The following is a 22541-nucleotide window of genomic DNA, read 5'->3' on the forward strand; positions in this document are numbered from 1 at the left end:
ATCAACACCGATTTGGACTAGGACATTTTACACAACTTACTTTACCCAGTATTTTCTCGAACTTTTCTTTTCAGCTGAAGTTAAGAATATGTTGACACAACATTGCAGTCTCTTAAGTTAATTAAAATTCCCAAGGAACGTACCCACTAATGCACCACAACAATAAAATAAAAAGGATTTCCGAAGAGATTTTCTACAGATAATAGATTGTTTCGAAGCAAATCACAAGTTCAGAAGTCACCCCGCCAAAACATTCAGTCGTTTTCATTCAAGTCTGAATTGTAAAAAGGTGTTCCTGAGTTTTTTCTTTTTTTCTTTATGGAGAAGACTAATTATTCTTACGAGTTTTCTAATGAATAAACTGAATCTTTCTTCAAAAAAATTTTTCCCACAACAACCATCGACGTTGTTTCCAAATTGCTTGTGGAAATGGACAACGTCATTAACAATAACAAATGAACTCATTTAGGTAATCTAAAATACAGTTGAGGCTGGTTATGACATATTGCAAAGGTTGCTTCTACAGGACTCTTTTGTCTTGGTGGCTCTCAAGGGAGCCTTTTTTGGGAGTATTTTTTCAACAGGTTCAGTGTGTGAAAAGTGAACTTCTCTCGGGTGCAGCAGTTATTTAACAGAATTATTTGAGATACCCTTAATTTTACACGTGTCACATATACTTAAGATCAATAAACTGTATGTGATGGTGGCTAGGTACTCAGGTGGGGATGGCTGGGTACCTTTCGTGTTCATCCTATCGCGGCATTGCCGGCCCAAGATCACGTTTCGAGAAAGGCGAAAAATAATGATCTGTTCATTAATGAAGGCTTCAAACGAGTCTGAACGTTACCCTCGCGGTGTTAGGATAAGCGTAGAACCGTTGAGGAATTGAGCGTACTCTCAAAGAAAGTAATTTCTCTGAGGAGGAAAAGAATAGACCCTAGAGAAATGTCTGGACACAAACCACCTCGGACCGGATAAGGCTCGAAATTCTGGTGTGTAGCCTCTGCTTCACGCCAAGGATCGGTAAGACTATATGGGACACACTAGATGTGAATTAGTTTTGTTCAGCTTAAATTATAATGTCAATATTTGCATAATTTAGCGCTCTAAACCGACGATGACTTATTCCCCTTACAACGTCTTACTAGCTATATAAATTATCAACGATATCTCCGTAACCTAACACCGCGTCATCTGGGCGGTCACATTGGGACTCACACAAAGTGTGAAGCCTTCATGCAAGAAAAGACACTTTTTCACTTTTTGGAGACGTGAGATTGGGAGGCCTGTGACCATGGAATGTTGGATACGTTCAGACACGACAGAAAGTTTCGACGCATTTACCTATGATTTATAATTTTTTTGATATATTTTTAAGCATATATTTTTTTTGTTTCAAAAATACTGTTGAATTGACGCGAATCACATGTAATAGAAGCGAAACGACTGTAAAACGATACGCCGAGTGACCTGTAAATGCCACTAAAATATAGTGGCGAGTACAAGGAACCCAACTGCTAAAATTTTTAAGATGAAGAAACTTGTTGAAACTGAGCTTACTCTCGTAACTTCTTATCATCCACTTTCATCATGCTGCTGATATCTATACACTGGCCACTTTGTAAATCTTTCATCTTGGTTGCAAGTGTCTCCGTGGCCAGGCTACAATACAAACACACCCACCCTCTCCTGGTTAGCACTGTGGTAGGATTTAGTTATTGTTATGAAAATTTAAAAAAAAATTACTTTCCTCTTTCAAATTACAAACAAATTAGATACATATCAATTTTTCAATCCCCAGGCTACCTACTAATACAAAAAAAAAAAATCAGCAAATAATAATGAGGAACAGCAACTTAAGTTCCTTTCAATTTCACCATGGAAATTGTATTCCACTTTAACTGCGATTTCAAAGTAAGGAGTTAGATTTAAAAGTAAATCGAAAGAAAATCACGGATCATACAAAGTACCTCTGACGTTGTAGTTGCTTATGATACACTAGCTTCAAGCACTGTAATTAACCTTACCGCTGATATGCTTGAGTAACAGCCGTCTTTTCGCCCCCTTGAAGACAGGGTAACTTTTCTGAACGTCTCCCACATTTGCATTTTACTGTGACCTGAAAAGAATCTTTCCTCTTAAAAAACCTGTATGAACACCATCCTCAGTTGCTTCCACAAAAAAAAAAGCTACATTAAACAACAATAAAACAGGAAATCCAACATGATAATGTCTACCTGATAGAGTGCTGGTATTGAGGGGGAAAGGGGGGAGTCGGCTTTTGATTGACTAACAAATTTTTCAGCTGACTTCTGTTACAGAAACCGAGATATACACCAACAGAATGAGCCATTTAGCTCGTTATCACACTTGAACCTTCATTGGAACGTAGTTTTTAATTTGAACAAGAACTTAACGAAACATACCTTCACTTTGCATGGTATTGCTGGGCATTGCTTGCCAGAATGGCAGGTTGCTGCACATGGGTGACCACAATCCTTACGTGGAAACTCGCAGGGTTGTAAACATGGCTCATCGTCACTCAGACATGGAAGCTGAATGAACACAACAAATCTTTAACAAAAAACTTCAAGCAACCTGGGATTGATGTTCCGTTATCCCTCTTTGGAAAAAAAGTAGTTGATCTATACATAAAAACGATTTTGTTAAACTGGTATCAGACAATTCTACACGTTACGACGTTACCAATTGGCTCTGCAATAGTAAGGCGCCAAACAGAAGTCCCATGGAAACCCTATAATTATTATTAATTTCTTCACTAAGTTACATGCGATCAGATTAAGATTCTCTGTAGTCCATGGTACAAGTATATCAGGTATATCAACTGTCCACACAAAATTGATACACAAACAGACGATATGTTGTTGGTTTGGAAAATTTGATCTCGAAAACAAATAAATTCTTCATTGAATTACCCTATGACAAATTTTAAGACATTTGTGTCCACAATTCAGTGGTTTTCCACACTCCTTTCCACATGAGACATCATTTACATGGCACGGAATGTTGTGTCGAACCTTAAAGAAACCAGATCAAATTCATGACATCGAATGATAAAGGATTTCCTCCATGTTATCTGCTTCCATTAGTGAATGCACTATCTTTCCATTGCTATGAAAAAACCTAAACCAAACTCGGAGAGGGAAAAACACTCAATAAGTCGAGCAAATTAGTGCAACTGTGTAAAGACCGAAATCACTTTACTTTGATATTCAATTAACACCAGTTGTATATTTGACAGCGCGTAGGGATGGTAGTTCTAACATTTTGCTCATTCTTACTGCTTTTTTATAATAAGGACATGGACAGTAACGATCCACAGCAAACTGTTTTAGTTCTGAAATTGTGCAGAAAACTTCCAGGGAGAAGGTTGGTTGCCAGTGGCAGAAACATGTTATTCATTCATCAGTCCCCCATGAGGATTCAAACCTGAGACCTTCAGCATTAGCAATTGCATGATCTACCCAAATCTACCATCATGCCTTAATTATCAACAAATGCATATCTCTTTTGACATTGTCGACCAAATTAGTGAACTAACTAACAAGATAAAATGGTGCAACTGGTTAAAATGGTTGAACTAGAAAAAATGGCCGAACCACTTCAAATGGTCAATTAGACAAATTAGTGCAATTGATTAAGATGGTGTACCCAGATAAAATGGTCCAACTGACACCAATGATCTAACTAGGTCTAACTAGTCCAACTAAATGTTCCAACTAATGACATGTGATTAAAATGGACCAACCGGTTAAAATGGTTTTACTAGGCAAAACACTCCAACTGTTGAAATGAAACTAACTTCTTAGTTTAAATGGTCGAAGTAGAGAAAATGGTTGCAGGGTAGAAGTAGTCTATCTAGAGAAATTGGTCAACCTGGTTACTATGGTTAAAATGACCTGAGTAAATAAAATGGTCAAACTGCTAAAAATCGTCGTACTAGATAAAATGGTTGTTTGGCGCGCGAGCTGTGAGTAAAGGAGCAAAAAAACACGTTTTAACTAAAAATGATACAAACAGGTTAAATGCGAACCTTTCATATCCAGAAAAATATCGACCTTAATCGACGAGGCTCTCGCGAAGGCCACAAACCATTACACTTATCAAAATAAGCCCAAATTTGGGGTGTATGTCATTCTTTGTGTACAGCCTCCTGATTCCATGACATCTTTTACAAGGAAGCTGTGATATGATTGATGCGAGAAACATGCCCTAAACGTTGTGATTGGTGCAAGATATCCAAATACTGTGATATGATTGGTGCGAGATACATACCCTTATGCGGCAATCTGATTGGTGAGAGATAAATACCCAAATGCGGCGATCTGATTGGTGCTAGCAACATACCACTCTTCGTGCTAACAAAGGATTATTTTTCTTTTTTATAAAAAAAATTAAAAATGGTCCAACCGTTTACAATGGTTTAACTAGGTAAATGGGTGTATTGCCTAAGACAGTCCAATTGGTGATAATCGTCTGACTAGATAAAATGGTCTAAGTACTTAAAATGGTCCATCTAAATAGATTGATCCAAGGGGTTGAAATGGTGAAACTAGAAAAATAGTGGAACTAGTGAAAATAGTCTAGGGCGAGAAAGTGGTTCAACCGGTAGAAATTGTCGAAATAGAGAAAATGGTCCAGCTGGTTAAAATGACCTAACTAAATAAGTATTCAAACCGCTTTAAATGGTCTTACTAATAAAAATGGTCATACCAGTGAAATGGTCCAACTGGCACAAATGGTCCAATTATGGAAAATGGAAACGGAAAACCCGTTAAAGTGGTCGAACAGAATAAATCAGTTCAAACAATAGAAATGGTCTTACTAGATAGAATGGTCCAGCCACTTAAATGCTCTAACTAGGGTAATTGGTTGAACTATTTACACTGGCCGGACTAGGAAAAAAGATTCAACTTGTTAGAATGGTCCAGTTGGTTAAAGTAGGGTAATAAGATAAAATGGGGTATTTTTATAAAATGGTGAAACAAGATAGAAGGGTGGAACATATGAAAAGGGTCATATTAGAGAAAATTGTCTAATTAGAGAAAATAGTTCAACTGGTAAAAATGGCCTAATTAGAGAAAATAGTCCATCCGGATAGAATGACAACTTAATAAAATACTCAAAACACTTAAAATGGTCTTACTAAATAAAATGGTCGTACCAGTGAAAATTGTCTAACTACATAGAAAGGTCCAACCAATTCAAATGGTCTAATTTACAAAACAAATGGTTCAACTTGTTATAAATATCCAGCTGATTAAAATGGTCCAACTGGATAAAATGGTCTAACTAGAGAAAATAGTCTAACTTGTTAAAATGATACCACTGGTGAAAATAGTTAGAGCAATTCAAAAGGTTCAACTTGTTAAAACGACCTAACCAGAAGATATGGTCTAACTGGTTAAAATGTTTAATTTGGTTTAAATGGTCTAACTAGAGAAAATGATCTAACAAGATAAAATGGTCCAACTCGTAGTAAATGGTGTAACCAGAGAAAATGGTCCAACTCGTTAAAATGATGCAACCAGTTAACATGGTGAAACAAATTAAATTGATCCTAACTGGTTAAAACTGACTTACTTGGGTTATTTTGGTTAGTCTTAGACCCCTTGAAATTTTTCAAAACGGAGCAAAAGATGGCCAAATTAACCCAAATTAACCTCCAGCGCCACCTTAAAATGGTCCAACTGCTTAACAAGGTCTAAATAAAATGGTTATAAACTGACCTTACTGGGTAAAATGGTTTACCTTGTAAAAATGGCCCGACTGATTAAATTGGTCGTACTTCCTGATCCTAGCAGCATGTAAGACACTTGTCTCACATCCCATCCCTAGTATGTGGCTTAACTGTCTGAGTTCTGTTGCTCAGTGGAAGAGCATTAGCACTCCGATTTGAAGGTCTGAGGTTTTAAACCAGGAGGGAGACTCCAAAATTTTCTTTAACCCACTCTCATGATCACTGAATAAATTTTTTGTTTATTTAATTGTTGCATCCTGGCTACAAGTCTGGACAACTTGCGTCATTTTGAAATCAACCCTCAATAAGATTGGGTCTTATACAAGTAATTCTCAAGCATTATGCCAACAAACCACAACAGGAAGCTTTGGTATTGTGAACATACAGGCCAACAGTACCTCATGGTCTCCCATACATTTTTTCTTGGTCAATATTGTGCAAGGAGGGCACGATTCTTCACTGTGGCATGTATGATTCACTAATGATCAAAATAAAAGTATATTACAGACAACACTCTTGATTTTCATTTCATTTATGACTACAATACTTGGGCAACTTAGGTACTTGCCTTTTGCTTACAGTTGCCAATTAACATCACCACTCTCCTTCTTGTTTAATTCAACTGTTGTCGTGCTTGCCTCCTTCTCTGTTATTTGCATGTATTCAAAATAATTTGTTTTGAAAGGTCTACCATACCATAGAGTATATACAACAGTAGCACTCTGAACTATTGCTTGTGTTTAAGCCCTTTTGTGATTCTAAAATAAACTGTGGGAAGGGAAAGTGTGTATAAAATTCTTTGCCAATGAGATAAAGAACGCTTTCGGGTGAAATAACCTTCAACCTGCAAACTATATATGTGAATAGCTATCATACCTGGATGGTGACAAGTATGAATCCTTGAGCAAGGCTTGTCACACTCAGGAGGTGTAGTTCCACATGGGATTGGTGGGTACAAAACTGTAGCTCCACAATAACATTTTAATTCGTCAAAGCCTGAAAAAAGGGACTTAGAGTTTCAGAAACTTAATAAAAGTCAGCTAGCAAATTTTTAGTTATGTATCTTATTGAAAGGGTAATTTGACATTATCAATAGAGTTGATTAAGTAAATTGGCCACCATAAAGAGTTGAAAAGGTTTGTTATCATGAAAATGTAAGAAAGTGTTCATGGTATTGTAAACTTGTTTATCTTCGCTCACAATGATAGAGTCGTTTGTTATTGGTCAATTTTCAGCATTTAGACACACACTTCCTGCAACAAGGACCCAATTCCCACAGCTTCTGTACACATCCAAAGACTTTCAAGAGAGAAATGTCATTGTTTGTCTCATAAATGAGGCCACTACGGAAGTGGATTGCAATGTTTGACTGCATACTGCCTCTCTTCTTGAGGTGATGACATCAAATAAGTATGTGTGACCTATACATCATGAAGGAAATGATGCAGTCTTCCTAATGTAGTCTTAAATGTTCACACCTATCAGACCAAGATGGTTTACCAAAGATAAATCAAGGCAGTATACTGTTTGTCTGCTCATTCAGCTAACCTCTTATTTCTGCTAACAGGTAACTCAGACTTTTCAGTGCTCAACCCAGCCCACTTTGTGCCTATCATCAGTGGTGAAACGACTCAAGAAAGCAAGATCATGGAGTCCTTTGCAGTGCTTTCAATAAGATTTGAAGTCAGTGGCTACCTCAGTAAGGCACTTGCAAGAGAATAATATGAAAAAATTCCCCTCTCAATAACCCATTAGCTCCATTCAGTAAAAACTGGCTTCAAATGGCATTTTTTGTGTTAAACTTTGGTAAATGGACATTAAACATTGGACAATCAAAACCTTCTTTTTGTTGACATGCAAACTTTCTGCCAGAGTTGCACACTTAAGTCCTCTCTAAGAGGACATATGGTTACTGGTTACCAAAATCTGAGTCAGTATAAATATCTTGGAAATTCAAAATCTTTTTCTGCTGGAAATGTGGTATACGATGAGACAATATCAATCATTTTTATCAAAACTTATGTAATAAGGTAGAAGTTGACTAAAAGAACTCTAAAAGATCTTGGGTTGTTTGCTTGAAAGGTTCCAAAAAGTCACATATCCAGAATGGTGGTAGCCTTCCAACATCGCATGATACAAAACACTTTCAACAGGCAGTTGATCAAAACAACCCAAGACGATATCCTGTGTGCATCAAATTTCTGTCCAAACTTGTTCTCCATTTTCTACCCAATGTTCCAGACCCTCCTTTGCCTAGCCATGCCAGCTTCTTTTCTATTTTTCTACTTGTACATCACTCTGAGTGGCAGTTGCTCAAAGTATTTGCATAGTTACGCTATGACCTTTGATAACAGAGTCTTCTGCTTGTAATTTGAAACAAACCTCCAGTCTCCCACCCGCCTGGAAACACAGAACACGTTTCTTGTGATTGCAAGTTTTGTCTTTGTTTTTTTTTCCTTTTACTGGGTGAAATAAAAGATATATGACAGTGAATTCTGTCAAGCTGCTAACTGCTTCACAAAAATCATGAAAAGTCATTTGTTCACTCATGTTCTGGCTAACCAGTAACCATAAGATCATGGTTTTCTTCACTAGATGATAAGGGATCAATAGCTGTTTTTCATTAAGCAATTTTTATGCAAATGTAAGATCTTTGCAAACAAGTTGATTTGCGTGTGCTATCAACAAGCGCGCTATTTTAACAACTTTGGTTTCAAGTTCATTTACTAAAATGGAAAGAGGAAGAATTGCCGTTGTTTTATTGTTCAAAAATATTTGATGATTTTAGTTCAGCACAAAGTCGTTTGAAAATTATCTTACGTAACTGATGATGTGTACATCTGGATTTATGTAGAACACGCCAAATAAACAGAAAAAGAAAAGTGCGAGTACAAGAATAAATCTAAAAGTCAAAGACCACAGAAATTGAAAAACAAATCAGATGAATGCTCTAATACTAAATTGACTATTACTTTCTACATTATTTTGTTATTTTTCTGTTCTGTAAATTTGACTTGGATGTGGCAAAGTACACCCAAGGATTCCCAATAGAATACCCTCCAGAGCTCTGGTGGGTGGTGGGTCATTGAAAACACTGCCTTTGACATAGAATGATTGTTTACAAATATTCCAATCAACACAGTTGTACAAGCAGCTCTGCAGGAACTTGAAAATGATTATATTTTACCCAACTGCATAACAACACTTAGATCATGGATCTCCTCAAGTTTGTATTGATATGTATGTACTTCCAGTACAATGGATCAATTTATAAACAGACAGAAGGCACAGTCATAGGGGTCTGGTTTCCACTGTTGTTGCTATCCTCTATATGAAGAGGTTTGAAGAACAAGCAGTAACATCATCCCCCCAGGATTTGGAAGCACTACAAAGACAACACCTTTATCATCTTGGCATGTGAGAGCATAGAAAGCTTCCTACAGATTTTAAACTGACAGCCTTCCATTTTCTTCACTATGGAAAAAGAAAACAGCAACAGAGCCACCTTCCTTCACAATGCAGTTAAAAGAGAACCTGATGGATGGCTACCCACTGGCATAAACAGGAAGATAACATACTTACTACTACTAAGCCCATAACTCATACCATCCACAATCAGTAAAGCACAGTATTATCAAGTATCTACGAGCGTGCTAAATGTCTCCAATCAAAACCCTCCATTATCTTTATGGAGAAGAAACATCTGTCATCATATGTTGTTTCCAACGGTTATCCTTCCTCTTTCATGCAGAGGGTAACATAGCCAAGACACCTACCACAGCATTGAACCTTCCACTGAGTTGAGATCCACCCCAGTCCTGCCCTATGTCAAAGGTCTTTCCGAACAAATTTGGAACTGTCTACAGCAACTACGTTTTCCAACTGAAAGAACTCTAAAAGATATTGAGTTGTTTGCTTGAAAGCTTCCAACAAGTCACAAATCCAGAATGATGGCAACATCACATAGTAAGAAACACTTTCAACTTTCAAAGCAGTTTTTTAGTCAAAGACCATGCTACTATCACACCAAATAGGTGACCAAAGGATACTTGGTTTAAAGGATGCTCTGTGAGTGCAGCAAGGTCTACATTGACAAGATTGGAAAAGAGAGAATCAAAGAGCATGACAGGGATAAACTACTTGCAAAAAAATAGACCTCCACTGTTTCAGCATGTTGGAACACCACTTGCTCTGGAACAAAGTGAAGTTTACTCAATGAGATTCCAATTTCTACACACAAAGGGTGAAAGAGGTAATACACATAAGACAATCCAAAACCTTGCTTATTTACACTTCCCTGTCTAATGTTCAATGATTGCACACACCAAGAATGGTAGAGTTCTTTAAATATCTGCCTGAAGAGCTGTTAAAATCACAAAATTCTACATTCAAGCTGAATTACTGAATTGCAGGTTATCCTGTTCTACCTCTGAAGGTGAATTCTGGTAAGGTTGTTGAAACATCACTGACTATTGGGTAAGTCATTGATTGGACAATCGCTTTGTACTATCAACAGTTTAGATCTTAAGTAGCATTTCCTATTGGCCATAGTTGTCCGAAGGATGGAGCATGCTATCCTCTGGATAAATCTCTAGCCGGTAGATAGTGATTTTTCCATTGGATAACATTATCCCCCATTGGTCTATTGAGTTGTCTTTTTTAATATGCAGATGTGCCAGTTTTACAAATATGGCAAATTTTTTCTAACTGATGTCCTCTGTTGACAAAAATGATTGTTGTTTTTTTTTTGTACAGTAACAAGGCCGGGGTAACACAAACTCATGAGGTAAGAAGACTGCTACCTGACATCAAGCAAGGTGGACAATAACCAGCAGGGTGGCAAGGTTCTGGGCATTGATGAAGACCACATTGCAGCTTTTTACCACAAATAAACTCACACTTGTGTTCCACATCCTTAAGGAATAAGAACACAGCCAAGTTAATGCAAATGGTGTTTAAGAAAACACATACCTACATGAGACAGTGCATGGCATTCACTTGTACTCATTTGTAAAATACTGAAATACATTTAATGATTCACTCCAAATAATCATGTCTGTCTGTCATAACACAAAACAAAAATTATGATAAAATAAACACTTTACTGAATGATATGATCCTCCTTACCATAGTCTGCAGAGCTGAGGGACATTTGATCAAAAGGGCTACACAAATAAGTGGTAGAGTCACAAAAGGTATAGGAATTGAAAACTGCAAACTTGAACCTTTTTTTTCCCTTTCTTGCCTTCAAGTCCATCAAGTGCCCAAAAACACTACCAGCTAAGCACAAAATACTTTTTCTAGGGGAACAGTTTAAGTTGGGTATTATGTGTTATACATAACAGAGACTGTTGAGCTAGCAATTTAATTAGAGACATAAATTGCGAAAAACTTGTCAGGTTGCTTAGTAAAATCTCACAGAAAAATTGACTATTTGTTGCTGAAATGAGTACAATAGTGAACCACTATCCTTTAGAATTATCCCAAGCACTTACCCCACAGCATTTCTTGTTACACCTGTGTCGTCCACATTGTCTTTTCTTGTTACAGCGTTGGTCACAGGTATATTCTTTTTTTTTTGGACATGAAGGGAGAAAGTAAGTCTTGTAAGACCTAGTTTTGTTAAAAATTCATTTAGATTTAGGTGATATCTGGTAGTAATAAACTTAAGACATTATTCAGGTCCAAGTTGCAAACTTCAGACACCTTGTTCAATCAGTTTTGAAAAGTACTTGAAAAAAAATTGACAACTAAGCAATACCTTAAACAGAACCTTTGAGCATGTCTACAGTGTGCAGTTTTCATAATAAAATTACCTTCAAAGTTTATCTCTGAGCAAGGGATCTCCTGTGGAAGGAAAAAGAACACATCCAGAATGTTACACTGGAAATACACTTGCACCTCACCACAACACTCACCCTGGGACAAAAGGAATTGTCTGTTGCAGTGAGGTGGTTATTTCAGGGGGACATGGATAATAATACTCCTGTTTTTTTTTTAGTAAGAACAGTTTTGGCCAGAAAAATTGCCTTCTGCAACATACAAACAAATGTGGATTGATTATTTTCTCGATTAAAAATTTTTCAAATCATTCATTTTTTGGTTTTTCTTGCAGTCACTATCAGTATGACCTGAAACAAAGTAATTATATCCAACATGGTTCTACAAAGTTGTAAATTAAGAACAAATTTAATGATGAAATATTTGGAAAAATATATTTAGTCAAGAAGACACAGTGAGTACATCAGTTTCTACAACATTCTCTTTCAGTATAGAGGACAAATTTCTTGCAAATGAAATGAACGTCACAAGAGTTATATCTGCATCAGCAAGCTGTCATGCATTTTGAAACTCCATTCACCAATTGCTGATTATCCTGATTACAAGAAAATGATCTGTACGAGATCCCAGTCATTATGTAAACATTTAGGGATACTTTGAACAGAACTTTAGTAAGCCTTTAAGCCTCTTGTGAAAACAGAACTTGGTAGATTTGAAAAGGGGAGAAATTAGGTCATTTTAAATTCTGTGATAATTACAACATACTGCAGGAATTCCAAATCAAATATTTGAGACATTATTATTTTAATTCAAGGTGGTATCATTGTGGCCACAGTAGAGACATATCTCACAAAATCATACCATGCTATTGTTAGAGGAAGGACCATTTGCAATAATTCAGTTTGTTTAGGTAAGACCTACTTTGCTGATTGTTACTTACCTTGGAATTTGTACCACATCTACACTTGACTTTTGTCCTTCCATCACAAGGACCACACTCACCTAGATGACATTGCATTTTACAGCAGTGCTCTTTGGTGGTTTTGCCTCCTCTGCCTTCCGCAGATGACAGATCTGTGAAACAGGAGAAAAACTTTTATAGCACTGGGTATTTGAAAACAATTTTTAAACAAGTTGATCTTAATATGTTACCAGAACATTGTAAACTATGTTCTTGTTGTATCACTGTCTTCTCAAGTACCTTGGGATTCAGGACAAGCAGTCAACATTGTTATATAATAAGTTGTATATTACATACAATTTCATGGTGTAATTTCCCTTTAATGATGTAATTGTTAAAAGCTAACTATTGCAGTGACAGTTTACCATGTACCAACACATGTGAAAGTTGTAGGACTGTGAAGAGCACAAGTTAACTTTTAAGAATTCTGTATAGAGCCATTCACCTTAAGAAATAAACTACATTTTGAGCTTAGCCACTTAATTAATAAAATAATAAGGAATTCTATTGAAGATTTTTTCATGAAACACTACTCAAAACTAGTTAAAATACACAATATGAAAATCCTCATGGATCTTGTCAAGAATCAAGGTCTTGCCAAAATACCTTTGGATGGACTGCAAGGAAGAACCTTCCCACACATCAATTTGCAGGTTGGCACTGGATCTAAGCAGGATTTTCTGACATCATGACCACCAAGCAAATCAAAAACAGGAGTTTTTCCACATGGACAACTTGTTAAAATTGATGGCTTCAGCAGACATTCTTTACAAACTCCAATATGACAAACATTTTGACAGTTATGGTTACCACAATCAAGGGTCCTTAAATAATACAAGACAATCATGAGACTAACAATTTACATCACCAATAAGTGAATGAGTTGCCAGTAATCAGATCCTTACGTTTGCACAAAGTTTCTGGGATTGCCACAGAGCAAAAATTGCAAGTTGCTAGATATATGGCAAGATGTTATTTGGACATCCAAATAAATATTTTGGAGAACTTTTTCTTGCCACAGTTTTATCATAAATAGGTAAGATTATGTTGATAAGAGGGAAGTGTTAATTTTTGTCACAGTTCTCACAAAATATATTAAAAATTATACATATAAACTTCTCTCCTGAATAAGGTTGGTCCATTGTAAAATCACCAACACATAATGGTCTTGAATATTACAAAATCAGCCACAAATCACTACAAAGTAACTCATTGGAGTCTTTTCAGTTGTACTTGAGTATGCAAAGCCTGTCTTCATACTTGTTAACATATCAAATAAACTAATAACAATGTCTGAAAATATACTTCCTCAAAAGAGAGAAGTCATTGTCAGTGGAGATGTAAATTGTTTTCACCCAGCTGTTGCTCTCTGGCAGAATAATATAAGTGATGAAAAACACAAGGAAATCCCTTGGTCAAGTGACAGTTTGTTTGAGAAAAATCCAGAAGTTTTTGAGCAGCAACTTTTTCTCCTCTTACTCCTTGGAGTTAGGAAAGGAAAAGCAAGATCATAAGAACTCCAGCAGAAATTATGGACATATATTCAGTTGTGCATCACCCCTAAGTAACCCATTTGAAGCTCCTCATTGTTGCACAAGAAAAGGTGGATCATGTGTACTATAGGTGGCCTTGGTCAACATATCGGCTGACAGTCAACTGATATATCGGTCGACTTTGGGTCGACTATCAACTGATAGTCGATTGATAGTCCGTCGATTGTCAGTCGATAGTTGATCGGTAGTCGACCGATATATCAACTGACTGACAGCCGATGCATCGGCTGATATGTAGCAATAAACTGCCAGTGAAGTATCAGTCAAGTATCGGTCAAGTATCGGTCAAGTATCAGTCAAGTATCCGCCAAGTATCAGTCAAGTATTGGTCAAGTATCGGTCAAGTATCGGTCAAATATCGGTCGACTATCGACCAATAGTCAGTCAACTGTCCACCGATAGTCGGTCGATAAGTACCTTGACAGTCGACCGACATATCGGCCAACATGTCAACCAAGGCCACCTATCAAATTTGGTTTGTTCTTATTGATCACAATGAAGAAGCTGTGAAGAAGCAATGAAGGTGTTTAATTACTTTTATGTATCACCATAGTGCTCTTTTGTATAACCAAACCAAGAAAAATTCTGAACGTAGACTTAACACATGTTAAAAAAACTTAAAGGCTTTGTTGAGTTATTTCTTGGTCATTTATAGCTCATTTATTAAATTTTGAGACTATTACCCAATCAGTTTCACAATAATCCTTATTGATGGAGAAGAGTCAATCAGTAGATTTTATTTCATATTTCAAGGTTGTTTAAAAAAAAACTTATGCTTCTAAAAAAGCAACGATCTCCCTAAAAAACTGATAGTTGAGATGTTGGGAAAACCTTTCACCATACAGTGAGTGAGTTGCAATGTTTGCCCTGAAGCAATCCCAGAAATATTTGTGCCAATACAATGATCTGCTTCCTGGCAACTCATTCATTGGCTGCACCATTGATTTTTGTAATGCATGCTCATAAAACAGCAACAAAACAGCATGGTTATTGTGGCTTATTACAAAAGCCTAAATCTTACAGGTTCTGAAGACAATAAATGCAAGTTACTGTAATGCATTGTCCAAAGAAGAGTCACACAATTCACTTACCTGCAACCACCTACAAGTATGAGTGATGCTTGTATAAGCATAGTATGAACAAAACTATTTAAGAAAATTACACTGAGAATAATTCATTTTGTTATTGATACGAAAAATATTTATACATCTTTAACTTTTCAAAATTAACTTATGCAAAACAACAGCTTTCTTTCTTATTCCCTCTATAGCAGTTGGTGACAACTTGATTAAAAAGGATGTGATTATTCATTGTGGGAATAAGCTTGTATATGAAGCAAAATCGTTTGTCTTACAAGTTTATCACTTCTGATATGGATCATGTTGTTTCAACTGTTTACTGTAAGTTTTCTTCAGGTGATATGCAGCATTATGTAGTTGAAATCCAGACAATCATCAATACTATAAGTAGGAGAAGTATTTTCTCTTTTTTTAAATTTTGTTGAAGAATGATCATGACAATTTATAAAAGTTGTATTTGTGTATGCTGATATTGAGCATTCCTTGAACTAAATTTTAGCTTGGAATGAGGAAATACAACATTTTTTTAATTTTCCATGCTTTATAAACAGCAGCACAAGGCTTCATACTCCTGCTCTGTAGGCATGGCTGTGTTCAACACTCTCTTCCCTGCTGATGGTATGCAAGATTACTTAACCCTTGAATCTCTTTCTTAAGGTTTCATTTTCCCTTCTTTTCATAAGAACTATCAAGTTGTAAATGAAATGAATGATTTAATTTTCACCTTAAGCACTTGTCTTGGCAAGAGAAACATCCTGATTTTGCTTCCAGATCCTCATTGCCAGGTACACCTATTGTATAATAACAAACAAATCAAAATGCATCCCACAAAGCTGAAAAGGGTAAGGCAAGGTGAACACCTATCTAATATATAGACAGCTAACAGTTTTTAACAGTCTATGGCCACCCAAGAGGTGCCTCAAAATGCAAAAATAACAGCCACAAGCATTTGGAAAACAAAATGAATATCACACAACCCTATGACCCTCCACTTCTTCTTAATACTCCACTTTTTACTCCTTAACCCTTTGAGCCTACAATTTTAAGATTTGCTCAACACTAAAAGTTAGGGGAGGGACATATCACAGGTTGCTTTTAAAATTCTCAAACTTTAGATTGCATGAGCTAACTAATGTAATTTTAAGTCTTCTTTTACTACACAGTGGTCCCATGTAATTTTTTTTCTTGGTTTACCTTATTTTGTAAATTAAAGACCTTTTTTTTCAGACAGCAAGAACATTTTAGAAACTGCACTTAACTGTCACTTGTTTTTAGTTAAACTTTACAAAATTTAGTGACATAGTTCGCACTGTAACGCAGTTGCAACCCAGTTCAAAGATCAGTCAGTGTGATCATACAGGTGGGGTGGTCATAAAAAAGATCTTAATACACGTGTGTATACACCTAAGAAGTTGATAAAAATATCAGTACAAGAAAATACCAACAATTCTTGAAAAAACTTTGAAAAAAAATAACCTTACAGGAAAAGCATGAAATTGAAATTTTAAGGAGAAACCAAACCTTTTGAAAATTGTTCTCCAATGCATTTGAAATTCAACTAGAGATTCCACCATTTTATAATCATGCTGAACAACCTGGCTGCTTACCAGTGATCTAAAAAATTTATGTCACTCTCCTCTTTTTACCTTCTCTAAGCAATCTGTTCAAGCAATTACATGTAGGAGCTTCACAAGAGGCATTCTTGACCCAAAAAATTATTCTATTGCAGCCATTTATTGACCAAACATTGTGGTTTGACAAGTGCCAGTCAGGTTGCTGAGATGTTTCTGAATGACAGCATTCATAGTTGCATTTCAGCACATTTAACAAAACATGTTGTTACCAACATTAGGTTAATCTAGGGTACTCATCAAAATGCACAAGTTTTAAGTTTTATCCATGGTTTTAATCATGTAGATTTATTTGGCTGAGACTGGAGCTTACATACCCTTTAAAGTAATGCAAAAGTAATAACAAAGAAGTCTTCACTACAATCCTTACCTGCTCCACAAAACACCTCCCGGTGTTGTTTTCCACAATAACAAACTTTTATGGGAGAACAAAAAAAAACTGGTAATGTCAGAAGCATTGAAAGAGCAGGAATAGATAATAATAGTGATATCACTGTTGATAACAACAAAAACAATGATAGCAATATAGATAATAATAATAAAATTATAACCATAACTTATGCGCCAATCAATTTGAAGCTACAACTTCCCTCTCCCAGGTCATTTGACCAATAATCTTATAATGGAGTGTGGCATTTGAACTGGAAGCACTAAGTCTTTCCAGTGAAGTACACATATTTTAATGAAGATGCAAGCATCATAGAATGATGCTTGCAAGAGAAAAATCCAACAGAAGCACCAGAAGCTCTGCTAAATTTTACAACATTTGTTGATCACAGAAAGAATCATTCAATAATGGGAGGGCATTAGAATGCAATTTTGCTAGACCATGGTCCTTTTTTTCAATCTATGGACCAGTGAAAGAGGTGCAATGGTTTTTAGCTCTTAAATGAGCATGATGACCTATAATTTTTATGGCATAATTCAAGTGTACAAATTATCCCCATTGAATTGGAGAAATAATAAAAAAAATTCATCAAAGGGAAAAAAGGATACAGCTAAAAGTATTCACCAAGCCAATTTCTTGATGATGCAAATTAGGTTGTAGAAAATTGTGTGATTTTACCACAAATTATATACGAAATTTTCCATAACTCAAGACTTTCAATCTATCAATTTTCTTCAATGTAACTTTAAAAACCCTTGCTTCCTGCTTAGGCAAAATGTTAGATGTGAACCAATAAAGTAAAGCAAACAATTAGTGCCAGTACAGGCATAAATGGTGTAAGTTTGGCCCATCATATCTCTTAAAAAAGCTTGGTGACCTACCTTTTAAAATGTCTTCTTCAACACAGACATTGGTAGGCATATACCCATAAGGAAAGTTTAAAAAAATGTATTCTAAAACTTTTTTCTGAGGAATCCCCTTTAGCATAAATTTTGTAACTTTCCTCAATGTTACCTTTACTACTTACCTTGTTGTACAAGGATTTTACAGTCTCCACAGGGACCTACAATAAAGATTATTAAACATACCATACATTTGAGACAGGCTGCCATTATACTAACAATTCTTAAGTGTGATAAAATCACACAATTCTTAAGGCCATCAAAAAAATATCTTAAAGCCCTTGACTGCCTCATCTTAGTTCACAGTGTTTCTATTCTTTAACACCACTCAAAGCTTTGCATCCTATCCTTGCTGCTATCAGGGCTCCTATTTGGGCCAAAAATTTTGGGAACCTCTGTGGAGTGGGGTAGAATTCTTTCAACTAATGGCATTCCTTATTAATAAGACAAACATAATGTACTAAAACGGTTACCATTTTCAATACCTCTTTTTCATGTAACTTTCTAGAAATATATTTAAAAAGCACTGGACATAAAAAATATTCTGAGACTGAAACTTTCAAAATGAATGTAAAGAATACTTTCTGAAAGTTTTTCTTAAAGGCTGTGTTGAGCTGCTTTCAATGGACATTGACTCTGACTAAATCCCACCATGACCAGTTACCTTGGTGACAAATTCTTGAACACTTGTGGGTGAGACAGTTGAGAATTTTGTTGCAAACTTGGTCACACAATATGACAGTTGCCTGACCACACCTAATGTGCTTCCTGTTGTATTGTTAAAGAATTACAGGAACATTCTAAAATTATTCTGGTACCATATCAACAATCCAGGATGTCAAATTTTCATATGGCTGCATAACAAGGCACACCTGGTTTGCAAGTAGATGTCCAATGAATAAATTAGTCTGAGCTAACTGAACCAACAAAGTGACTAGACTTCTAGGTCACTTAGCACAGAAATGTATATTGCTGGAGAGGTGTCCTTCTTACAATTGTGTGGAAAAATTATTATACAGAGATTTTAATAAAATGAATTCATTCAAGAACATAAGGATACTTTGTTTTTCCACAGGAACAGGCTTTTGTTATCATCACAGGGCAAGAAGGGCAGGGCCCAGGATGACAGAGCCTGCAATCAAATCAACAGTTACAAAGTTAGTCTAAAAGCCTGTTTCTTGGGAGTCCTACTAACTTGACAGGACATCTTTTAAAATCTGAAGAATATCAGAATAATTTTTAAACAACTTTTGCTAAACTAAAATTATCAAATAGTCCTGGACTAGTAAAACAACAGCATTTTCTCTCAACTGCTAGTTAGTAAACTAGTTAATAAATAAACTTGAAACCAAAGTTGTTAATTAAAAAAATAGTGTGCTTGTTAATAGCACACATACCTCAAATTTGGAACTTTTTTGTAAAGATGTTACGCTTGCATAAAAAACACTTAAGCAAGGCTTAACAAATACAGCTTTTGAACCCTACGCTTTAAATCTTTTATCAAAAACCAAGCTGAATTTCCTGTTAAAGACAGAGAAGACCATGTTCTTATGGTTACTGGTAAGCCAGAACATGAAAGTATGTGACTTTTCATTGCAACAGTTAGAGTTCACTGCCTTATTGATTTAATTCAGTTATCTTATGCAAACATTTGGTGGCTGACTGCATAAATGCTTAAACACCTCTGCAGATGAGAACACTCATGGCCTTTTCCCTACAGATAAAACTAATGGAATTCACTGGGCACTGCATATCTTTTATTTCACCCAGTAAAAAAAAACCACATAACTTGCAATTACAAAAAATTCCTTCTGTGTTTTTCAGCAGCCAGAGACTGAGGTTTGTTTCAACTTACAAGCAGAAGATGACTCTGTTAACAAAGATCATGGTATTACTAAGCAAATACTTTAAGCAACTATGAGTCAGAGTGATGTATGAGTGGAAACAATAGAATCTGGTTTGGCTAGACAAAAAGGTTTGGATCATAGCATCAGAATTTGACAACATGTGCATACAGAAATTTGATACACACAGGAATATCATCTTGTATTGCTTTTGTAAACTTCCTGTTGTAAGTATTTCATATTATGTGATGTTGGATGGTTACCAACATTCTGGAGCTGTTACTTTTTGGAAGCTTTCAAGAGAACAACTCGAAATCTTTTAGAATTCTTTCAGTCAACTACTACATTAAAGTTTATAAACAAGTTTTGATAAGAATGATTGATATTGTCTCTTCATATACCACATTTCCAGCAAAAATAGATTTTTGAGTTTCAAAAAACAAATTTCCTCAAATTTTGGTAATCAGTGACCCTATGTCCTTTGTGGCAGGGTTGCATATCAGCAAATGGAAGATTTTGATTGGTGTTAAAACAATCAGTCAAAGTAATTGTTTCAAAGGAGTCTAATATGTAATGATCATTTACCAAAGTTTAACATGGGAAACTGTTTGAAGCCAGTTTATACTGAATGGAACTAGCAGGTCAATGAGAGAGAGATTGTTTTCCATATTATTCTCCAGCAGGTGCTTCACTAAGGTAGCCACCAACTTCAAATCTTATTAAAAGCATTGCCTTAAAGGCCATGGTACATACCAGTCTTGTCATGTTTGACATATTGGTTTGTTGCATAACTTTAACTGTGTCATATGAGCTTGTTTTGTGTATTGGTTTTCTTTCAAGAGAGTAAAATTCTTTTTTGTCTTCATGCAGAGGTAGGATCCAATAGAACATGAATGCACCTTGAGAATTTTGAATCTCATAAGTTTTCTGATCAGTGTTTTTTTTTTTAAGAACAAGGACTATCATTTCCATGTAACTCACTACTTAGGTTACTTTACTCAAATTTAAGCAAATGATGGGTGATTAAGAATCCAATCACAATTCCTTTGTTCACAAATCTTTGCAATTTTCAATCTGCCCATTCCTACAAGTCCTAAGCCCTCAGTTGGTGCTGTATGTTTTATTGTCTAGTAGATAGGAATAATTGGATGCTTAACAAAATCACATGCTTTAACTCTTTGGTACCAGAGAGTAACTAGCATCTAATTTCTCCTTACAATATCACTCTTGAATTACACAGTAGGATCACAAGTATAAAGGAAATGATTGCTGTATGCTTGACAGTTAAACAAATTCTCCCTAGCACCTCAGGAAATGTAAAGAGAACAGTATGGAGAATATGCATAATGACTTTCAGTCAATCAAAATCAACTCACCCTGTAAATCTAAGGTGCATTCAACTAGAAAATTTTAACCCCTCTGCTCTATATGAACACACAAGTAAGCTTTTGCTGGCAGCAATACTTCTGTTTACCAGTTTTAGATCTTTGATGGGCTATCACATATCCTTCCTGAATCTCCCAGTTGCAGAAAGCAAAGATAAAAACTGACAGAAATATCATGAAAAGTGCATTCCATAGCATCTGCATCTTTTTTCACCCAAAAGCCATACACATTTGCACAGTTTAAAGAAATTTTCTGTATAGGTATATTAAAAATTTGGCCATTGATTCTTGACAATTTCCTAAAATTTCTATTGTCAGGTTGTGACACCATTAAAATATTTTTCATAATGTGATAATTATTTTTCTTGAAAATAAACATATTTTCTTGTGGGGATACAAAATATCTTACCAACCTCATGGTTCAGTTTGCATTGATTAAAGCATATTTAGGTTAATTTCTGCTTTGTTGGATGGTATGTAATGACTTCCCCTTCAATTCTTTGAACTATTTTGATAACCATAGAATAAACAACTTAGACACATACACCATCTGACTGTACATTTTTGAACATCTGCAGTAAAACATTCATTGAAAACAAAATACTCACTGGTTACAGTGATGTTGGCAAAGTGAATCTCTCTCTTTTCCACATAGTTCTCCACAACCTGTAAAACACACGTTAGTTGGAATACCAACTATCACAAGTCACTCTGGTTTCTCACTCCAAGAATGAAACAATAGATATGAAAACCAGTCTCTGGGTGATAAACACAATGAACTTCGATAGCTTATTCCCCAAAGCTTCCAGCTGAGTACTATTATATAATGATAAATTTTACAATATGGCATAAATGACTTTTCTGTTGGATTACTTCAGCATTACACTCATGCGTGTACACCACAAAGACAATAAGCAGTTAAATTCCAAATGTGTTACTCCATTCATCATGAAAAGTGACATTCAAGTTAACTTGTCATTTTGGCTCTATCATAATGTTTTTCAGTTTTTGCTTAGCACACATTACCACACCACCCTCCTAATGACTCCTTCAGTTCAATTCATTCTGAAAATGAAAACAATTTGGGACACCTGATGTACAAAAAATTGAATGAAATTAATTAACTAAACTAATACTTACTGTGAGGTGTCAACCCTTCATGACGTCTCCACTCAGGATCAGTAACTTTCCCTATTCATTGACAGACATGATCCAAACTAAATGTTATCTATGCCTCAGACAAATACATGATGAAA

The 22541-nt window shown here is 35.7% G+C and overlaps 1 protein-coding gene across 1 annotated transcript in view; it reads right to left on the minus strand.

The window, feature by feature from the left end:
• The window catches only part of LOC131787112 (transcriptional repressor NF-X1), a 30902-nt gene that overhangs the window by 4688 nt on the left and 3673 nt on the right, over window positions 1–22541 (minus strand). Inside the window, exons 4-21 of the mRNA XM_059104203.2 lie at window positions 22426–22476; window positions 21894–21951; window positions 19117–19188; window positions 18721–18824; window positions 18182–18217; window positions 17137–17181; window positions 15860–15926; window positions 13110–13327; window positions 12483–12616; window positions 11578–11608; window positions 11257–11330; window positions 10564–10675; window positions 6638–6757; window positions 6160–6239; window positions 2937–3038; window positions 2427–2555; window positions 2028–2119; window positions 1561–1662 (exon numbers count right to left, since the gene is read on the minus strand). Of these exons, the coding sequence (XP_058960186.2) occupies window positions 1561–1662; window positions 2028–2119; window positions 2427–2555; window positions 2937–3038; window positions 6160–6239; window positions 6638–6757; window positions 10564–10675; window positions 11257–11330; window positions 11578–11608; window positions 12483–12616; window positions 13110–13327; window positions 15860–15926; window positions 17137–17181; window positions 18182–18217; window positions 18721–18824; window positions 19117–19188; window positions 21894–21951; window positions 22426–22476 (1627 nt within the window). The remainder of the gene's footprint in view (window positions 1–1560; window positions 1663–2027; window positions 2120–2426; window positions 2556–2936; window positions 3039–6159; window positions 6240–6637; window positions 6758–10563; window positions 10676–11256; window positions 11331–11577; window positions 11609–12482; window positions 12617–13109; window positions 13328–15859; window positions 15927–17136; window positions 17182–18181; window positions 18218–18720; window positions 18825–19116; window positions 19189–21893; window positions 21952–22425; window positions 22477–22541) is intronic.

The sequence above is a fragment of the Pocillopora verrucosa genome, chromosome 10, assembly GCF_036669915.1.
Source record: "Pocillopora verrucosa isolate sample1 chromosome 10, ASM3666991v2, whole genome shotgun sequence".
NCBI classification, from domain to species: Eukaryota; Metazoa; Cnidaria; class Anthozoa; order Scleractinia; family Pocilloporidae; genus Pocillopora; species Pocillopora verrucosa.